At 44.2% G+C, this 21,768-nt stretch overlaps 2 protein-coding genes across 2 annotated transcripts in view; one reads left to right on the top strand and one right to left on the bottom strand.

Moving 5' to 3' along the window:
* The window catches only part of LOC311300695 (uncharacterized protein), a 283,730-nt gene that overhangs the window by 85,706 nt on the left and 176,256 nt on the right, over nucleotides 1-21,768 (bottom strand). The window lies entirely within an intron of this gene.
* On the top strand, nucleotides 7,030-20,699 carry LOC311301264 (outer dynein arm-docking complex subunit 3-like; the record flags this gene model as incomplete). Its single annotated transcript, XM_084426232.1, has 11 exons — nucleotides 7,030-7,316; nucleotides 8,253-8,509; nucleotides 15,909-16,021; nucleotides 16,165-16,242; nucleotides 16,382-16,558; nucleotides 17,022-17,123; nucleotides 18,197-18,322; nucleotides 18,731-18,967; nucleotides 19,221-19,357; nucleotides 19,462-19,615; nucleotides 20,511-20,699. 11 exons carry the CDS (start codon nucleotides 7,030-7,032, stop codon nucleotides 20,676-20,678), a joined length of 1,836 nt encoding a protein of 611 aa, XP_084282358.1. The 3' UTR covers nucleotides 20,679-20,699.

Raw genomic sequence — 21,768 nt, 5'->3', positions numbered from 1 at the left:
CAATGTTTCTAAGGTGGAAAAAGGCTGTTCTTGCAACATATGAAATATGATTTTCAAAAGACAGGTTGCAGTCTAATATAACACCCAGGTCTTTTACTGTAGAGGATAAAGTAACAGGACATCCTACTATGTTAAAGTTGTATTGTGAGAGGTTTTGTGGGCGGTTTTTTGAACCGATGATTAGTACCTCTGTCTTGTCTGGATTTAATAAAAGAAAATTGCGCGTCATCCAATCTTTTATATCTTTAACACACTCTGTCAATTTGGATAATTTAGCGTTTTCATCTGGCCGTGATGAAATATAGATTTGAGTGTCATCAGCATAACAATGGAAACTAATTCCATGTTAATAATAATATTTCCAAGTGGCAGCATATATATTGAGAATAACAGAGGGCCTAACACAGATCCCTGCGGCACTCCATAGTTTACTGGAGTTATGATCGATTTTTCTCCATTTAAATAGACAAAATGGTAGCGGTCAGATAAGTATGATCTGAACCAGCTTAATGCTTGTCCTTGAACACCAGTATAATTTTGTAGTCGATCTAAGAGTATTGTGGGATCTATAGTATCGAACGCAGCACTAAGATCAAGTAAGACTAGTATTGAGATACAGCCTTGGTCAGAAGCTAATAGTAAATCATTTGTGATTTTAACGAGCGCAGTTTCAGTGCTATGATGCGGTCTGAATCCAGACTGAAACTTTTCATAGATGTCATTTTCTTGCAAGAAAGAGCCCAGTTGGGTGGATACAACTTTTTCTAGTATTTTAGACAGAAAAGGAAGATTTGAAATGGGTCTATAATTTGCTAGATTATGTGGGTCTAATTGTGGTTTCTTAATGAGAGGTTTTATAACTGCCAATTTAAATGTTCTTGGAACATGACCTAAAGTTAAAGATGAGTTAATAATATTGAGGAGAGGCTCTTCCACTACAGGTAACACTTCTTTCAGTAGTTTAGTTGGTATAGGATCTAATAAACATGTTGTTGTTTTAGATGAGGTGATAAGTTTATTTAACTCTTTTTGTTCTATAGTTGTAAAGCACTGTAATTGTTCTTGCGGGGTGATAATCGAGGCTGAATTATAAGGCGCGATTGAGGATTGAACGTTTACAATTGTGGTTCTGATGCTTTCTATTTTCTCAGTGAAGAACTTCATGAAATCATTACTACTAAACTATAACGGAATATTTTGTTCAGGTGACATCTGTTTATTTGTTAGTCTAGCCACGTGTTAAATAAAAACCTAGGATTGTTTTGGTTGTTTTCTATTAGTTTGCGGAGATGCTCAGCCCTGGCCGCTTTTAGGGCCTTTTTATAACGTGACATACTGTCTTTCCATGCGATTCTAAAGACCTCTAAATTAGTTTGTTTCCATTTACGCTCTAAATTACGGGTTTCTCTCTTTAGAACATGCGTAGTATTGTTGTACCATGGTGCTTTACTTTTCTCTCTGACCTTTTTTAATCTAATGGGTGCAACAATATCCAATTTTCCAGAGAGAATGGTGCTCATAGTGCTAGTTAATTCCTCTAGTTCATCTGTTTGTTTGGGTTCACTGAGCAGCTGAGACAGATCAGATATGATATATTACAGGAGTACGTAATATGCAAGTTACCATGTAATGGTCAGTGACATCATCACTTTGTGGAATGATATCTATATCGGTTGGATCGGTTCCATGTGATATAATTAAATCGAGTGTATGATTAAAACGATGAGTTGGTCTGGTAACGTTTTGCTTGACCCCAAAGGAGTTTAATAAATCTGTAAACGCAGCCCCTAACGCATCATTTGGATTATCTACGTGTATGTTAAAATCTCCAACAATTAATGCTTTATCGACATTGACCAATAGGTCTGAGAGAAAATCTGCAAACTCTTTTAGGAAATCAGCGTAAGGCCCAGGCGGTCTATATACGGTAGCCAAGGCTAGAGATACTATAATAGGGATGTTTTTCTTACATCTAAGAGCGTAACATTTAGTACAAGTACTTCAAACGAAATAAACTTATAACCCATTTTCTGAGTAACATTGAGAATATCTCTATAGATTGTTGCAACACCGCCGCCACGACCAATCAGACGGGGCTCATGTTTATAGGAGTATCCAGATGGAGTAGACTCATTTAGACCGAAATAATCATTTGGTTTAAGCCAGGTTTCAGTAAGGCAAAGTACATCGAAGCTATTATCTGTGACTATTTCATTTACAATAACTGCCTTAGGTGTGAGTGATCTAATGTTTAGAAGACCTAGCTTTAGAAATTGTTTTTGTTTACTAATAGCATCATTTTCTGTTTTAATAACAATTAGATTTTTCCTAGATCCTGCAGTAGATTTATTATTTAATCTCACTAAACGAGGAATAGACACAGTTTCTATGCAATGTTCTACACTAGTATTTATATCAGTTAAATTGGTGCAGCAGAGACTATGATTTGGACTTTTGGTTAGTAGTCAAAAGGTATTTAACATTTTGGAGATGTTATCCGACAGAAGATCTGCTCCGAATCTGCTTGGGTGTAAGCCATCAGCACGGAAAAGCCTAGGACGCTCCCAAAACAGATTCCAATTATTTACAAAGAGCAGTTTCTGCTCATTGCACCATGACATTAACCATTCATTTAGCGCGAATAATCTGCTAAACTTTTCATGTCCTAGTCGGTACGTGGGAAGCGGTCCTGACACTATGATCGTTGTTTCAGGCGATGTGCTGCGTACCGTATCGATCAGATTCCTGAAGTCTTTCTTCAGAACCTCCGTCTGGCGCAGCCTGATGTCGTTCACTCCCGCGTGCAGGACCACAGTTCAGACGTGCTCGTCACTGTTCAGAATCTCGGGAACGCGAGCAGCGATTTCAGAAACACGAGCACCAGGAAAGCAGTGACTGTGCACCTTACTTTTACCTAACGTAGCGTGTACGTGCCGAACGATGGAATCGCCGATGATCACAGCATCGTGTCCTGTTTCGCGAAGAGGGGAGAAGCGGTTTTGGGTGGATATCTCGAAAACCGGGAGGGTCGGAGAGAGTCTTGGTCTAGACCTGACTCGCGTCTTCCGCTGCGGAACCATCCAGGCTTCGTGGTGGCGTGTTGGAGCCGGAGTGAACGAGACCATGGCTGATCGCGACCTCGGCGCTCGGGACCGATGCTGAGAAACGCACGGAGTAGACGAGGTCGGAGTCAGCGGGTTAGTAACGTTAATCACTGATTTGTGATGTTTCAAGAGCTAAACGCCGGTCTCTCAGCTCGGCTTGTCTCACTAAAAGGTCGTGGATCTGTTTCTCAACAGCTTCCAGCTCAGACTGCAGTGCGTGCAGCTCAAATGTGTCCTCACCTGCACCAAAAGGTAGACTACTTACATCTGATATATTCGCCATTTTAACAGATGGTCAGTAAGTTAGCAACGACGCTACCAGTGATGCTATCAATATTAATACTAATTTATGACTGAAGTCTTGGATATAATCCGTCTTTTTAGTGGTACGGGTGTAGAGTAGACGCACGATAGGTGAAAAAATGTTTGTTTGTAAGTGAGTGTGGAGAAGACGCGTTCAGCCTTGATCCACAGGAGTAACCTATAAGAGTATCCGATGTTGGATCACTAATAGGCTTGAGACGCGTCTGCTCAACAGTCCGCATTGTAACTATGAGGTGAGGAAAAGAAGAAAATGTTCGTTGTAAGTGAGTTTAAAGAGAAAAATCAAGAATTATAAATCAAATCGATGGAGCTCCAAAGACAACAACGCGTTCAGACGCGACGCATGCGCATTCGTCATTCCAAAGAAGTATTGTGAGTGTTGCGCATGTGCATTTTTTCAAAAAGTGGAGAGGGCGGTTCTTTTTTAAAATTCGGGAAAATCCTCCACTATACCTTTAATCTCAGCATTTACTAAAGCATGTATAAGATCAAAAGTTGTATCTGTTAATATTACAGTAGTTATTGCACCGTAGTTATATGAACATAACTAACATTAACTTATTGTAAAGTGTTACCCATAAAGTTACTGTTTGAAATGTAAGAAATCAGTCATGATGATACTGCCAGTTTTAGTGTAATCAGACTCATGCTGATCATGAACAATATGTTAATACTGACCGATACTGATCATTTTATTCATTTTTTCCCTCCATTGTGTAACTGAGAGCGGGTTCATATTAAAACATGCCAGAGTCATTATCTCTGCAGGAAATAAGTGTGTGTGTGTGTGTGTGGGTGTGTCTTTGTCTGTATGAGTGTGTGTGTCTGTCTGTGTGTGTGTGTGTGTGTGTGTGTGTGTGTGTGAGTGTGTGTGTGTGTCGATGTTATCAGGATTGTGTTGGTTTGTTGAGCTGATCTTCATTTACTGTGAGCAAATAAAGTCTCTTCTTCTGTTTATCTCTTCAGTCTCTCATTACTCTGTTAGTTCTCCACACAGTAAATGTTCATCCGTCTGAAACTGTGTTTTCTGAAGGTCCGTGAAGATGAATATGATGTTTCTGCATTATCGAGACAAAAAGTGTGTTTATGAGGAAATGCATTTTGCGCAAGGAACACATAAATCACTAATATTCCACTATAGTAGATGTTTAATCAGTGTTTCACTGACATCAGTTTCCATCCAAAGTTGTGAATTTAATTTATATTCATAAAATATTTGAATAAAGCAGTGAATAAGCAATATAAGAATAAAGCAGCGTTTCCATCCCATGTGCTAATTTCCTGGGAAATTAGTGTAAATTATCAGTAATAAAACTGTAAGTTTCTGCAATCTTTCTCTTTTTCCCTCCATCATAAACGAGTGTCTCAGAGCGTCAGACGAAACACAGTAAACGCTGTCGTGTTCTCTAGCGTTCAGATGCTGGTGTTCGGGAACACACTCGTGTGTGTGAGATGCTTCTGGAGGGAATTACACCAAATCATTCTGATCACACACTCCGGTGTTTCAGAAACACCAAACCAACATTAGAGACGCTGCGACGCCATTGGTCCACTGGTCACTCCAGTTATCCAATCACAGCCTGAGGGAAAGTCACGTGAGTTTATTGTTGCGCATCGAGGGATTTATTTGTTTCCATCGTAGTTTATAGTTTATGTGCGAGTCTTCTTATCAGATAAAAAATGTTCCGCCTCAAGCGCTTGAGTTTTATACTGTATGTGCATTTTCAGAGTTTATCTGCATCTTGCCGTTTCCATCCAGTGTTTTTATGTGATATCCCAAATTTTGCATAAAAATAGGTGGATGGAGAAACAGCGATCTTGTCAAATTGAGCAGTTAGCAGTGTTTTTCTCTCCTTTGGTTGCTTTTTCTGACCTGCACAAACACAGGTTTGATTTCTGGAGATTCTCCATCATTTAAAGTCCTCCTGTAGTCAATACTTTTAGCCCTTAAAACTCATCTTTGATCACCAAAATAACAAATTTGAAGGTTTTTTCCTTGGAAAAAACATTCTTCATGCCTTTAAATATCTTGAATGTAACTCGACACCCTTGCCTCATTTAGTATACGCAGTTCTATGAATATGCAAATGAGCCCCGCCTCCACTCACTCACTCAGCTCAGAGATCCACTGGTTGACGATCACACGTTGATCTGATTTGTTACAAGGTAGTTTGTGACCTCAGAAACACCAGCGATTTCAAAGCGTGTTTTTGAGACTGTCTTTGGTTCACTGCAGTTTTAAGGAGAAAATACTCAGCAATGGTGTCGACTTATGAATTTACACATGGTTTGTCTTAAAGCATATTAAAAACACCTATATGAACATATAAATAACATTATAAGCTTGATTTTTGACACAGGGAGACTTCAAGTTGAGAAAGCGTCTGGAGATCCAGTGAAATATGACACATCCATGCGCTTTGATAATTGAGTGTTTCATGAAGTTCAGAAATAGATGCACATCCTGCGAGAGTAAATGATCCCTCAGGGATCAATAACGTCTCTCTCCATCGAGATGCCGGGATTCGAGTGGCGTGTGACTGGATTGTCATGCATTGCTTCTCCGAAACTCGCACTTACGAGGAGTGGATGCTGAGGAGAGGACGGTGGCCTGTGTGGTTGTCGTCATGGTAACGCTGGTGAAGATAACGGGTCAGAAAACGAGTCTGGCGTTCTCCATGTGCCGTATTGATCTCCATCACCATATCCATGTGTGAATCACAGAAAGAGTGTTAAACCTTGATACAATATAGTTCAAGAAATATAGTTCACACGTGTGCGTCTGCATCTCTGACACTCAATACCATTATGTTTGAGTCCTCATTAAAATAATACCAGGGTATGAAACCGTTTGAAACTGGTGTTTTGTTTGAAGTGGAATATTATAAGGGTCAGGAACACTGAGCAAGTAAGTCTCAGTAAATGCTGTCGTTTGTTTCATGTCTGATGAAAATCATGGATGCACAAAATCTTAGTGTTTACACTCAAAATTTCAACTTTGACAGAAATATTATGTGACATGATTAAGGATTCCCGAATGTTTTCGTCAGCAAACCACAGATTTTAAGCAGTGTTTTTTAAAACCCCAATTTTAAAGTTCCCCTGTAGTCAATTATTTTATCCCTTAAAACTCATCTTTGATCACCAAAATGACATATTTTGTCACAATCGCAGAAACACCAGCGATTTCAAAGCATGTTTTTGAGACTGCATGTCTTTGGTTCACTGCAGTTTTAAGGAGAAAATACTCAGCAATTGTCACATGTCTGTCCTGTCTTGTTCTGCACTTGGGTGTCTGTTATGTTGAGCCATGTGCTTGTGTTATTGTTAGCTCCGCCCTACTTGTTATCTGATTATTGTTTGAGTTCTCCCACCTGTTCCCCCTGATTAGTTTCCCTTTATTAGTTCCCTCTTGTTTGCAGTCTGTGTGGATCGTTGTTGCTGTTTCCCCCATGTTATGTTCTTGAGTTTTGGCCTGTCTTGTTTTCCCCCACGAGGGAGTTTTTGTTTATGTTCTGTTCTTGTTTATGTTCTGTTCTTGTTTATTATTCTAAATAAATTCCTTACCTGCAATTGTATCCTCGCTTCCCTTTGACGACCCATGACAGAACGATCCACCATCATGAGGATTCAGCAGAAGGATTCCTGCCCTCACCTTAAGCGCATCATGAGGTTCAGCAACTTGGTTTCTCTCCGACAGCAGGGGACCAGGGTGAAGGATTTCGCCCTGAGGTTCAGCGCGGCAGCAGAGGGACTCGGGCTTGGGGATATAGTCCTTAAGGACTTATTTAATGTTGGTTTGGATGATCCCTTGCCTCGATGGGAGATGAAGGGGCTGGAAATTTTAGACTTTCTGGGTTTCACTAAGTATCTCCACCATCGTGCTCGGTGGGATACATCGGACCCGCCTGCATCCCCGCTGCCCAGCCCAGAGAATGCATCGCCGCTGCCCAGCCCAGAGAATGCATCGCCGCTGCCCAGCCCAGAGAATGCATCGCCGCTGCCCAGCCCAGAGAATGCATCGCCGCTGCCCAGCCCAGAGAATGCATCGCCGCTGCCCAGCCCAGAGAATGCATCGCCGCTGCCCAGCCCAGAGAATGCATCGCTGCTGCCTAGCCCAGAGCTCCATCCACCATTAATTCCGTCCAGACCTGAACCTGCACCTCACCATCGAAGACGGCGGAGGAGGAAGACCTCCGGCCTCCCCAATGTCCCGGAGGATTCCGTTGCGGAGGAGCCAGAGACTGTTCACGTCAGGTCTGCCCAGCCAGAGACTGTTCACGTCAGGTCTGCCCAGCCAGAGACTGTTCACGTCACGTCTGCCCAGCCAGAGACTGTTCACGTCACGTCTGCCCAGCCAGAGACTGTTCACGTCACGTCTGCCCAGCCAGAGACTGTTCACGTCACGTCTGCCCAGCCAGAGACTGTTCACGTCACGTCTGCCCAGCCAGAGACTGTTCACGTCACGTCTGCCCAGCCAGAGACGGTTCACGTCACGTCTGCCCAGCCAGAGACTGTTCACGTCACGTCTGCCCAGCCAGAGACTGTTCACGTCACGTCTGCCCAGCCAGAGACGGTTCACGTCACGTCTGCCCAGCCAGAGACTGTTCACGTCACGTCTGCCCAGCCAGAGACTGTTCACGTCACGTCTGCCCAGCCAGAGACTGTTCACGTCACGTCTGCCCAGCCAGAGACTGTTCACGTCACGTCTGCCCAGCCAGAGACTGTTCACGTCACGTCTGCCCAGTCAGAGACTGTTCATGTCACGTCTGCCCAGTCAGAGACTGTTCATGTCAAGTCTGCCGAGCCGGTGTCTTCGGACAGGATGGCCGCCGCCGAGGGTGTTCCCGTCACATCTGCTGAGCCTGTGTCTTCGGACAAGATGGCCACCGCTGAACCTGTTCACGTTACGCCTGTCGAGCCTGTGTCTTCGGACAAGATGGTCGCCGCCGAGAGTGTTCCCGTCACGTCTGCTGAGCCTGTGTCTTCGGACAAGATGGCCACCACTGAACCTGTTCACGTTACGCCTGTCGAGCCTGTGTCTTCGGACAAGAAGGTCACTACCAAGACTGGGTCTTCGGGCAAGATAGCCGCCGTCGAGCCTGTGTCTGGGCCGGTGGTGTCTGTTCCTGAGCCTGAGCCCTCAGTGACCGCGACACTGGCCATTATGGCCACAGCCATGTGGTGTGTGTGGGCTACACACACACTTGAGCCGGTGGTGTCTGTTCCTGAGCCGGTGGTGTCTGTTCCTGAGCCGGTGATGTCTGTTCCTGTCCCTGAGCCGGAGCCCGTGTCTGTCCCTGAGCCGGAGCCCGTGTCTGTCCCTGAGCCGGAGCCCGTGTCTGTCCCTGAGCCGGAGCCCGTGTCTGTCCCTGAGCCGGAGCCCGTGTCTGTCCCTGAGCCGGAGCCCGTGTCTGTCCCTGAGCCGGAGCCCGTGTCTGTCCCTGAGCCGGAGCCCGTGTCTGTCCCTGAGCCGGAGCCAGTGTCTGTCCCTGAGCCGGAGCCAGTGTCTGTTCCTGAGCCGGAGCCAGTGTCTGTTCCTGAGCCGGAGCCAGTGTCTGTTCCTGAGCCGGAGCCAGTGTCTGTTCCTGAGCCGGAGCCAGTGTCTGTTCCTGAGCCGGAGCCAGTGTCTGTTCCTGAGCCGGAGCCAGTGTCTGTTCCTGAGCCGGAGCCAGTGTCTGTTCCTGAGCCGGAGCCAGTGTCTGTTCCTGAGCCGGAGCCAGTGTCTGTTCCTGAGCCGGAGCCAGTGTCTGTTCCTGAGCCGGAGCCAGTGTCTGTTCCTGAGCCGGAGCCAGTGTCTGTTCCTGAGCCGGAGCCAGTGTCTGTTCCTGAGCCGGAGCCAGTGTCTGTTCCTGAGCCGGAGCCAGTGTCTGTTCCTGAGCCGGAGCCAGTGTCTGTTCCTGAGCCGGAGCCAGTGTCTGTTCCTGAGCCGGAGCCAGTGTCTGTTCCTGAGCCGGAGCCAGTGTCTGTTCCTGAGCCGGAGCCAGTGTCTGTTCCTGAGCCGGAGCCAGTGTCTGTTCCTGAGCCGGAGCCAGTGTCTGTTCCTGAGCCGGAGCCAGTGTCTGTTCCTGAGCCGGAGCCAGTGTCTGTTCCTGAGCCGGAGCCAGTGTCTGTTCCTGAGCCGGAGCCAGTGTCTGTTCCTGAGCCGGAGCCAGTGTCTGTTCCTGAGCCGGAGCCAGTGTCTGTTCCTGAGCCGGAGCCAGTGTCTGTTCCTGAGCCGGAGCCAGTGTCTGTTCCTGAGCCGGAGCCAGTGTCTGTTCCTGAGCCGGAGCCAGTGTCTGTTCCTGAGCCGGAGCCAGTGTCTGTTCCTGAGCCGGAGCCAGTGTCTGTTCCTGAGCCGGAGCCAGTGTCTGTTCCTGAGCCGGAGCCAGTGTCTGTTCCTGAGCCGGAGCCAGTGTCTGTTCCTGAGCCGGAGCCAGTGTCTGTTCCTGAGCCGGAGCCAGTGTCTGTTCCTGAGCCGGAGCCAGTGTCTGTTCCTGAGCCGGAGCCAGTGTCTGTTCCTGAGCCGGAGCCAGTGTCTGTTCCTGAGCCGGAGCCAGTGTCTGTTCCTGAGCCGGAGCCAGTGTCTGTTCCTGAGCCGGAGCCAGTGTCTGTTCCTGAGCCGGAGCCAGTGTCTGTTCCTGAGCCGGAGCCAGTGTCTGTTCCTGAGCCGGAGCCAGTGTCTGTTCCTGAGCCGGAGCCAGTGTCTGTTCCTGAGCCGGAGCCAGTGTCTGTTCCTGAGCCGGAGCCAGTGTCTGTTCCTGAGCCGGAGCCAGTGTCTGTTCCTGAGCCGGAGCCAGTGTCTGTTCCTGAGCCGGAGCCAGTGTCTGTTCCTGAGCCGGAGCCAGTGTCTGTTCCTGAACAGGAGTCAGTGTCTGTTCCCGTGTCTGTCCCTGAGCCGGAGCCCGTGCCTGTTCCTGAGCCGGAGCCCGTGCCTGTTCCTGAGCCGGAGCCAGTGTCTGTTCCTGAGCCGGAGCCAGTGTCTGTTCCTGAGCCGGAGCCAGTGTCTGTTCCTGAGCCGGAGCCAGTGTCTGTTCCTGAGCCGGAGCCAGTGTCTGTTCCTGAGCCGGAGCCAGTGTCTGTTCCTGAGCCGGAGCCAGTGTCTGTTCCTGAGCCGGAGCCAGTGTCTGTTCCTGAGCCGGAGCCAGTGTCTGTTCCTGAGCCGGAGCCAGTGTCTGTTCCTGAGCCGGAGCCAGTGTCTGTTCCTGAGCCGGAGCCAGTGTCTGTTCCTGAGCCGGAGCCAGTGTCTGTTCCTGAGCCGGAGCCAGTGTCTGTTCCTGAGCCGGAGCCAGTGTCTGTTCCTGAGCCGGAGCCAGTGTCTGTTCCTGAGCCGGAGCCAGTGTCTGTTCCTGAGCCGGAGCCAGTGTCTGTTCCTGAGCCGGAGCCAGTGTCTGTTCCTGAGCCGGAGTCAGTGTCTGTTCCCGTGTCTGTCCCTGAGCCGGAGCCCGTGCCTGTTCCTGAGCCGGAGCCAGTGTCTGTTCCTGAGCCGGAGCCCGTGTCTGTTCCTGAGCCGGAGCCCGTGTCTGTTCCTGAGCCGGAGCCCGTGTCTGTTCCTGAGCCGGAGCCAGTGTCTGTTCCTGAGCCGGAGCCAGTGTCGGTTCCTGAGCCGGAGCCAGTGTCTGTTCCTGAGCCGGAGCCAGTGTCTGTTCCTGAGCCGGAGCCAGTGTCTGTTCCTGAACAGGAGCCAGTGTCTGTTCCAGTGTCTGTTCCAGTGTCTGTTCCAGTGTCTGTTCCAGTGTCTGTTCCAGTGTCTGTTCCAGTGTCTGTTCCAGTGTCTGTTCCAGTGTCTGTTCCAGTGTCTGTTCCAGTGTCTGTTCCAGTGTCTGTTCCAGTGTCTGTTCCTGTGCCTGTGTCTGTTCCTGTGCCTGTTCTTGTGTCTATGTCTGTTCCTGGGCCGGTGGTGTCTGAGTCGGAGCCGGTGGGACTAGTTCCAGTGCCTGAGCCGGTGGTGCCAATTCCAGTGCCTGAGCCGGTGGTGCCAGTTACAGGGCCTGAGCCGGTGGGGCCAGTCCCAGTGCCTGAGCCGGTGGTGTTTGTTCCAGTTCCTGCGCCGTGGCCGCCCGAGGGGTCTTCTCCGCCCTGGCCGCCCGAGGGGTCTTCTCCGCCCTGGTCGCCCGAGGGGTCTTCACCGCCCTGGCCGCCCGAGGGGTCTTCACCGCCGTGGCCGCCCGAGGGGTCTTCTCCGCCCTGGCCGCCCGAGGGGTCTTCTCCGCCCTGGCCGCCCGAGGGGTCTTCTCCGCCCTGGCCGCCCGAGGGGTCTTCTCCGCCCTGGCCGCCCGAGGGGTCTTCTCCGCCCTGGCCGCCCGAGGGGTCTTCTCCGCCCTGGCCGCCCGAGGGAAAGTCTCCGCCCTGGCCACCCGAAGGAGAGTCTCCGCCCTGGCCGCCCGATGGACAATCTGCTCCACCCTGGCCGCCCGAGGGACAGTTTGTTTCTCCCGTCCCGCCCTGGTTTGTCTCTTCCGTCCCGCCCTGTTCTGTCCCTCCCGTCCTGCCCTGGTCTGTTCCTCCAGTCCCGCCCTGGTCTGTTCCTCCAGTCCCGCCCTGGTCTGTCCCTCCCGTCCCGCCCTGGTCTGTCCCCTCCGTCCCGCCCTGGTCGGTCCCCCCCGTTCTAGTGGAGTGTCTGGAAGCCACTCCTTAAGGAGGGGGTTATGTCACATGTCTGTCCTGTCTTGTTCTGCACTTGGGTGTCTGTTATGTTGAGCCATGTGCTTGTGTTATTGTTAGCCCCGCCCTACTTGTTATCTGATTATTGTTTGAGTTCTCCCACCTGTTCCCCCTGATTAGTTTCCCTTTATTAGTTCCCTCTTGTTTGCAGTCTGTGTGGATCGTTGTCGCTGTTTCCCCCATGTTATGTTCTTGAGTTTTGGCCTGTCTTGTTTTCCCCCACGAGGGAGTTTTTGTTTATGTTCTGTTCTTGTTTATGTTCTGTTCTTGTTTATTATTCTAAATAAATTCCTTACCTGCAATTGTATCCTCGCTTCCCTTTGACGACCCATGACAGCAATGGTGTCGACTTATGAATTTACACATGGTTTTTCTTAAAGCATATTAAAAACACCATAGACATATAAACATAAACTCACAAACGCCCTTCAGTTCCCTCATGAAGCCCAGTTTGGGAAACCATGATTTATTAAAATGATATGAGCTTCAAACATACAGTGACTGGGTTGAAATAATACAACGCTTTAGTGTTAATAATGATTAATAACTATAGTGGTGATTTGCAGGAAAGGCTGTTACTGTACCGTATAAATCTCAGTACTGGCCAACACTAATGTGAATAATGTACAGTATATTAACCCTGTGAATATAAATATACCATTTCCAACAAAGAATATACAAAGAGTATATACAATATATACAAAGAGTCTATAAGATCGAGTGAACATCAGTACAACTGAAGAAACTGATGCTGTCATTCAGTAATATATTCTCATAAGTTCATTGACTGCCATTATGAATGTGGAACAACAAAGATGCTGGACTTTGTTGGAAATGGTATATTTATATTCACAGGGTTAATATACTGTACATTATTCACATTAGTGTTGGCCAGTACTGAGATTTATACGGTACAGTAACAGCCTTTCCTGGAAATCACCACTATAGTTATTAATCATTATTAACACTAAAGCGTTGTATTATTTCAACCCAGTCACTGTATGTTTGAAGCTCATATTTACTCCACAAAAGTAGCAGTGCTTCACCTTCTGAGAATATAGTTCCCAGTATGTATACGGTTAGAAGATGGCTGTGTCTCATGTGACCTTGTTATTACACGCTGTGACTATACACATCACAACATGTAAATAGGAAAATGTTGGCATTATTTTGTCGCTTATGGGAGCAGTATGCTAGCTGGAGACGTTTACCTCCAGTCTTTGTGCTAAGCTAGGCTAGCGGTGGGTGCGTCAGACAGAGTTACGGCACGCACGGAGATGAGAAGGGTGTGTGTGGACTTATCTAACTCTGGGGGATACGGGGAATAAGATAAAGTCCCAAAAAGTCGGCGTGTTCCTTTAAGCAGGAGCAAGAAGAAGAGACGCCACTAAATCAAGAGACGCACATTGAAGAGGCGCACATACGACATGACACATATAGGACAGAAACAGTCTTTTACTCAAAGTACGAGCTGATTGAACGAATGACAATTGTTTACGTGGACCTAGACCCCATTAGATGCTTACATAGCACTTGTAGAATGTGACTGTGTTTGTGATTTATGTAGAACATTTTAATGTAAGGACATGTAAAAGTGTAATGTAGGTGCTCGACTTGTGCCTAATTATTGTTACTTATCAATCTCTTAATAATTTTGAAGAAAGCAGAAAGATTTTGCAGTATCGCTATGCTTACAGCAACAACTACAAAAAAAATAAATAAATCTGTTTACAGTCATAGCCTACCAGCCAAGACCAAAATGTAATTTTGTAAGAATTTGTAGGCCTATCTGAAAAATGTGAAAATGATATGCCTTATGTGGTCATTTCATGGTGCAGTGTAACAGAACAAGAAAAAAGCACCGAAAGAAAGTGAACTTAAAAAAAAAAAACAATCAAAGAAAAAAAAAAAGTGTATTGCCCTATATTTTAGTCTGCTCTGGTTATGGTATCGACAGATTGCAACCTTTTCAATGCCTGATATTTGTCACTGTTTGCCGCTCTATTGCCTCTTTTTCTACGTCTGTGCTTCACTTTTCTCAATCTTTGCATGTTGTTAATGTGATCTCCATGAACTCTCTTTGTTGGGATCTCAAGCCTTTCTTTGCTCTTAAGGTGATGCTTCTATTGTTAGCGTTTATACTATTTGGCAGATGTTTCATGTTAAGTTCATGCTATTGTTTGTCTCAACCTAAATTGTTCCAACAGTGGAGGATCTTGAACGCAATGATGGCACAGTGGACAGACCATACTTCATGCCAGAGATTACTGTCCATCCTCAAGAAGTCCAATGAGGGGCTGAAAACAGTGGACTAGGACAAGACCAAAAGATTGATAGAAAGAATTTTGTAGGGAGAGAAAAATAGAGAGACCTGCCATAATTGCACTGATTTCATGCACCAGTAAATGATGCCACGTCATTACAGCCAAAAGTGTTACAAATATATTCATTTTGTTTTTGCTAAAAGATTATTGTGTTTTTTGTTGTCATTTGTATATACAGTATTATGATTTATTAGACTATTAACTATAACTTTTTGAATATCTAATTTTGTGTTACGGAATAACTTTTTGTGTTTAAAATTGTGATATTTCGTTACAATAATGGTAACCATTGGCTATAGCTATCTAACAACGTTTATTTATTTATTTTAATAGAACGGAAGCCACTCGTTTTATTACAATAAAAAGTTTTTCAGTGCGTCTATGTGACGAAGCCATTTTTCAGTTTGTACTTGTTTCTTTCGGAGTGTAAATATTAAATAATTCTGTGATGTGATCTGGTTGAGAAATTAATAAATATGAATTAGCTCATGCACGTAATGTCCACTTTCTCGAGCGTTTGGTAAAGGCAGAGCCATAGAGAGAGAGAGTTGCGACAACTCCATTGACTACAATGGAACGTATGTTAACAAACGGCAGGCATGATGCTGGTTGACCACTATAAACATTAAATACTAGCAGATTTTTATCTTTTAAAAATAAAATTTCTGTAACTACAAACACATACTACATTCACATATCAGTGTATTATATACATAATGTAAATCAATTAATTTATTGACTACAAACTACCAGAAATCAAAGTTCTGCTCTCTAACTCCATCGATTTGAATTGGCGCTGAAGCACTTCCTGGAACTATATGAGGTCTACGCGAATCACGTGACAACTAAGCATTTCGAACTTCCGTTGTCGCAACTCTCTCTCTCTATGGCTCTGGGTAAAGGTACGTAACTTAATTAATATTCATGAGCCAACGTCCAGCTACACCGCTACACAGTGGTTCAGTTGCTAAGCAACGAGTTTCAGACACAAACAAACGAGTTTCAAATTACTGGCGGTAACAGTTAGAGGCAGAAATCTTAACTATTCTTAATCTTAACTATCAAAATAATAACTATTCATTAAAATGACTGTCAAAAAGGAAGCTATCGATAATCCAATTTCCGAGCTCCGGAGAAAAATTAAACTTCTGGGTAAGTTTTTTATTACAGATTTCGCCAATTAAGCTGAAACAGTTAACGTTAACTTAAAACCTGCTTAACGTTAAATAGTCAGTAATATTGCGGCAGTAGTGGAATAATAAGTATTTCAATTGTTTTCTTATTATTGTTCTTATTAATCATGTATTCTCAAGGATGGCAATGTTGTGTTGTAATGTAAGCCTGGAGTTATTATACAGCAAAGTTGCTTCTATAGAGGTTTAATACATTTATATTACTTTTAAATTTAATAAAGAGCTCAGTAAAACTGTCTACTACAGAAAGTTAATATTGCATGACATTAACGTTACACCCAACTTCGCATGGCCGCTGAATGTTTCTCTCTGTCCACTAGAGAGAGAAAGAATCGCGTATTTCGAAAGCTCTCAGTCGGTTATGGAGAACAACAGAGAAACCATCCTTCAACTAAAACATGCGAATGAAAACATGCGCAAGAAACTGGCTGAGGTCAGACATTATGAACACACACACACACACACACACACACACACACACACACACACACACACACACACATGTAATGTTAAAACATATCCATATCATTTAAGTCACGTTATAGCTGTATTTGATGCATATCTTGGTTGTTCCAGGGAGAGGAACAAGTTATCAAGGATGTTTTTCAAGACCGTGGGATGGAGAATGCATCATTCAGGAACATGTCTGTTAAGGTGGGGTTAAATTAACCTTTATATCAGTTATTTAAAAACCTTTTGTCACTTCTTTCACTTGTACTATCCAGTTAAATTGCCCGTGGTTACAGAATCACCTGCATATCAGTTGTGGGTGACAGTCATTTTTGTTGTGCAGTCAGCTCAGACGGTGCTGGAGAAGGAGGTGTGTGTTAAAGCGAAGAAGCTGAATGCTATGAAACACACCACTGACACACAGAGGCAGCGTTTGGAGGACCTGAAGCTCCAGTACGAGAGCATGAAGCCCCAGAGCAGAAGCCCTCTGCCTGACAACCAGGAACTAGACGAGGAAAAGGTAGAAACTGTCTTTTTTTCTGTTCATTTTGAGTGAATCTTACAATTTAAGAATCGCCCAGGTTTCCTCCCAAAATGAAAAGGAAAAAAAGCAGGAAGAATATTGAGCCTTTTTTCTAGTCAAATCTTTTTTGTCCCAATTTATCCTTACTGTAATTAAAAAAAAAAAAAAACTGAAAATTGTCCTGTCCAAAACCATGCCCACCATCATTATTATACAATCTAAACAATTCACGGGAATAAGATTTTTTTTGCACATAACAATGAGAATTAGAGTAAAGAAGGGATCTCTGCCATAAGTTTCCCTAAGTGGTCATTCTTCCTGTGTAAATTCTCTTCTTCCTTCTCTCAAGTCTTTCATCTTCCCCTCTGTCTTGAGTGTTTACCCACCCTGTATTGATGAGCACAATTAAATATGTTAGTTCAAGCAAAAAAATGAATCAACTTGTGTGCTTGTTTTATAGAAATTGTGCATTCTGGAAAACCGATTGCAGAAAGTGCAGTTGAAACATCATGAAGCAGAGAACATAATGCGAGGATACCTCAAAGTGAAGGACCAACTACAGGTATCTGAGAAAGAACAGATGAACTGGATTCATGTACAGACTGACACAGCACACACACATAAACCCACACAGATGTGTATTAATATGATACCTCATATATGTGATGGGGAAAATTTAAGCTATCCAATGACACTCATCCATACCATTCAAAATATATTCTTATTATTCTTATAATAATAAGAAAGGTTTCTTGAGCACCAAATCAGCATATTAGAATGATTTTGGAAGGGTCATGTGACACAAGCCAAGAGGAATGGCTACTGAAAATTCAGCTTTGATCACAGGAAAAAATTACATTATAAAAATAGATAAAAATAGAAAACAGTTATTTTAAATTGTACAGGTGAGCATAAGAGACTTCTTTCATTAAAGGGTTAGTTCAGCTAAAATGTAAAATTCTGTCATTAATTACTCTTCATCTTCTGAACACAAATGAAGATCTTTTTTATGAAATCTGAGAGCTTTCTGTCCCTCCATTGACAGCTACACAACTACCACTTTCAAGCCCCAGAAAGGTAGTAAAGACATCATTAAAGTAATCTATTAAACATATTAAAGAGTGCTTTGTTTGCAAAAACCCCCCAAAAAACATAATTTACCACCTTATTTACAAAATATTAATCTCCAGCATGCGTTCATGCAACAACGTCTGCTTTTGCCTCAACACAACACACATGTGCCACGGTGCTCTCGTGAACGCGCAATGGAGATTTATATTTTGTAAATAAAGTGGTAAATTGTGTTTTTTTGCGCAAACAAAGCACTCGTGTCGCTTCGTTAAGTTGCGGATAAACCACTGGAGACACATGGATTACTTTAATGATTACTTACTCCCTTTCTGGGGCTTGAAAGTGGTAGTTGCATAGGCTGCCAGTGGAGGGACAGAAAAATATCTTCATTTGTGTTCCGAAGATGAACAAAAGTCTTCTGGGTTTGGAGCCACATGAGGGTGAGTAAATAATGACAGAGTTTGGGTGAACAATCCCTTTAAGATTAAAACTCTTAGTGACCCCAATCTTTTGAACAGCATGGTAAATAAACATTTATGATTATCCTCTTATTTGTTTCTTCAGGAAGAAAGTCTTACATTTCAGCCACAGCTGGACAGGACGGAGGCAGAGATCCACCGGCAGACACAAGTGCTCAACGAACTGAAGGTCACGAACAGTGATGCTCACTTCGCAAAGGATGCAGCCATGGTAAAGACAAAGCATTTAATAAATGATAAAAAAAATAATAAAGCAAGCATACGTGTAAGTGTGCCATTGTAAAGGTTGTGCTAGTAATGCTTCTCGTAAAGGGTAGGGGTGTAACTCCGGTGTCCTGCCCAAACTCCCTCCATTGGCCTTTATCAATCATGGCCTACTAATAAGAATCCTCATGCTTTCAATTGGCTTTATCACTCTCTCTCCTCTCCACCTATAGCTGGTGTGTGGTGAGCGCACTGGCGCCATTGTTCTGACAGTGGATGCTGCCCCCTAGTGGTGGTTAAGGGGAGACCCCGATCTGATTGTAGAGTGCTTTGGGTGTACAGTAGTGCATAATAAAACGCTCTATAAATGCCTCAGTTCATTAATGTATGTGTGTGTGTGTGTGTGTGTGTCCAGGCTGAGCTGCAGCTTCAGGAGGAGCAGGTGCACAGAGTGCGCAGAGAGCGAGATGAAATGAAGCAGGAGGAGGAGGAGATGAAGCACGAGGAGGAGGAGATGAAGCAGGAGGAGGAGGAGATGAAGCACGAGGAGGAGGAGATGAAGCAGGAGGAGGAGGAGATGAAGCAAGAGGAGGAGAGGACTGCTCAGGCAGAGAGAAGAGCGAGCACCATCGATCACACATCAGCTGTCAATGTAATACTCTAATAAGCATAAAGATATGTGTGTCATACTAATAGCACTTCTCATGTGAAGTGCACAGGAGACTGGACTCGCAATTGATGTTAATAGAGCTTTGTGTTAGCATGCTGCAAAGCTCACAACACACAAATAAAATAGACAATTCAACTATTTATAAGTATATACACTACTGGTCAAAAGCTTGGAATAATTACGATATTGTAAAGTCTTTTTTTTGCTGAGAAATAAATGCAGGTTTATCTCTCAGGGAAAAATACAGGAACTTTTGGAGAAGATGAAGGCAGAAAATGAGAGAATTCTGCTTCAACTGAATGAAGAGAGGGATGCACTTCAAACTCAGCTTCAGGATATGAAACACTCTCTCACTGAAACTGAACTCTCAAGGTAAGAGCAGACATTGTAGACAGTGTGAATAATAGTGCTATGATATCACTTCACATGCTCTGTTATTGTGACTGAATAATAACAACATTATTGTCCTCGGTCAGCTCTCTGCGGGTTTGTGAGCTTCAGCAGCAGCTTGAGCAGACGCAGCAGCGCCGTAATACAGCTAAAGATCGTCTGGACAGACTCAAACATACACTCAACACTGTCAAAGCAGGAGTGAAGCGCCTCAGTGACAAACTTCAGCACATACCACTGGTACTAATGAATCTTGTCAAATACATAAACCCCCTGGTTTCACAGACAAGGCTAAAGCCGAGTCCCAGACTAAAATGCATGTTTGAGCTGTTTTAACTGAACTTTTTTAAAGGGATGGTTCGGAGTAAATTCAACCTAGGGTCCTTTGCACCTTGACCTCGAGCCCCCTGAAGCCTTTTTTCTCTTGGTCAAACATTATTAAAGTTAAAGCTTATTTAGAGATATCAGCCGAATGGCTTAGTGCAGGCGCTAATGGACCCAAGTTTGTATCTCGTAGATTACCCCACTAATAATGCCCGGAATGGTACCAAACTTCTACAGTAGAACAAATAGGTTCTGTACTCATAAAACAAGGCATTGGAAAGTTTGTGAGTACATCAGGAGTTTATTTAAATAACACTTGCCTGATGGCTTGTGCTAAAAGCCCGTAAAAGTCCCTAATCCCTAATTTTATGAAGCGATGAGAATACTTTTTGTGCGCCAAAAAAAAAAAGTCAATTATTCAGCAATTTGTTCCCTTCTGTATCAGTCTCCGACGCGCGTTCACGAGAGCACCACGACGCATGCGCGACCTCGCAATTGCATCTTCCTCTGCTTGTAGGTTATGTGTCAGAGCGCCAGCTGCTGCGTCATCACCACACACACACACACACACACACACATATATGCGTCGTGGTGCTCTCGTGAACGTGCGTCGGAGACTGATACATAGTATAGGTAGTGTATTAGAATGTTGTTGTTGTTGTTTTTTGTAAAATTGAGTAGAAACTGCATAAGAAAAAACACTAAAAAGTGTCCAGGGATGTTTTCTCTGTAGTTAGTGATTAAGGAAATGTTTTGACATTCAAACGATGCATGCATGAAATGTCTGAGCATTCCTCTTGGTCTCTGGCAGATGAAGGGTCCGACACCACAGCTGCCTCCAGACTCAGAAGAACAAACACTGCAGCTGATGTCTGAGGCTGAGCAGAAACTGATGCTGCTGAAGGAGGAACTACAGGGCAAAGATCTGGCAACCATCCTGAAGGAGATAGAGGAAGAGGAGGTGAGGAACAATGATTAGTCAAGTTGCTGTTATTGTATTTGGGCTTATTGAAGATTTGAAACTAGTGTTTTGAAATTGACTGTTTTGTTTACTTTAGGAATATATGTCATTTTTTACTTTTTTGGAAGTTGTAAAATAACGCTTACTAATATTACTAATATGTTGTTTATTTCATGTCCCTTTGCAGTTCCTTGCCAAGATAGGAGCAAATCTGCCCCAGGATAACACGCGCATTCAGTTCCATGAGGCCTAGAAAAAGGACTCTTTTAATGGTGAGACACTAGCTCATATCACCATGGAATCTCATTTCTGCCACATAAGAAAAAAATCATGCTTTGGTGAAATACCAAGTCATAATTATGAGATAAAAAGTCTAAATGTTTTGTCAAAATTATGATTTTCTTTCTATATCTTTTTTTGTTTTAATTTCACCTTTTTATGTTATAATTGACCTTTTATATTTTAATTTAAACTTTTAGTTTTTTCCTGACAATTTAAATTTTTATGCCATAATTTACTTTTTATCTCATAATTTCAACGCTTTGTAATACTTATGACTTTTCTTGATCATTTAAATATTTTATGCCATAATTGACTTCTTATCTCATAATTATTGCTTTATGGCGGAAATGGGCTTCCATGCATGTATCCTATATCTGAATTAAGCTTTTTGGGGCGTGAAGTCACACATTTCAGGGTATTTATATGATAAAAAAAAAAAAAAAACTTTTTTTCCCATTATACTTCTTTATCTTGGGCACTCTGATTTCCATTTTGCATCAGTGATCACTGGTTTGTGAACTTGGAAAGCTCTTGACCAGAAATGGCCATGTGTTTTTTTGATGTACACAGTTCAAAAGCTCCCTCTTATCAAGATGTTCACCTGTGCTCTTCTGATTTAGTTCCATTCCTCAATCTGTACACTGTGTGGAAGTTAAAGCTCACCCTTCTGTTGTACAGAGTGGTGGTGGTTTTGTTAATGTCTCAAAGGCCAGATCACTTTTACGTGTGATTGTGTGTGTGACTGAGAGACTGGCCTACTGGTACATGGGAACTATGAATGCTGTTGATCCATATGTACAGGGAACAATAACAGAACTATTATGTT

The sequence above is a fragment of the Rutilus rutilus genome (genome assembly GCF_951802725.1).
Source record: "Rutilus rutilus genome assembly, chromosome: 12".
Taxonomy (NCBI): domain Eukaryota; kingdom Metazoa; phylum Chordata; class Actinopteri; order Cypriniformes; family Leuciscidae; genus Rutilus; species Rutilus rutilus.
The sequence above is the reverse complement of the archived record's forward strand: the minus strand, read 5'-3'. Positions and strand labels throughout refer to the sequence as shown.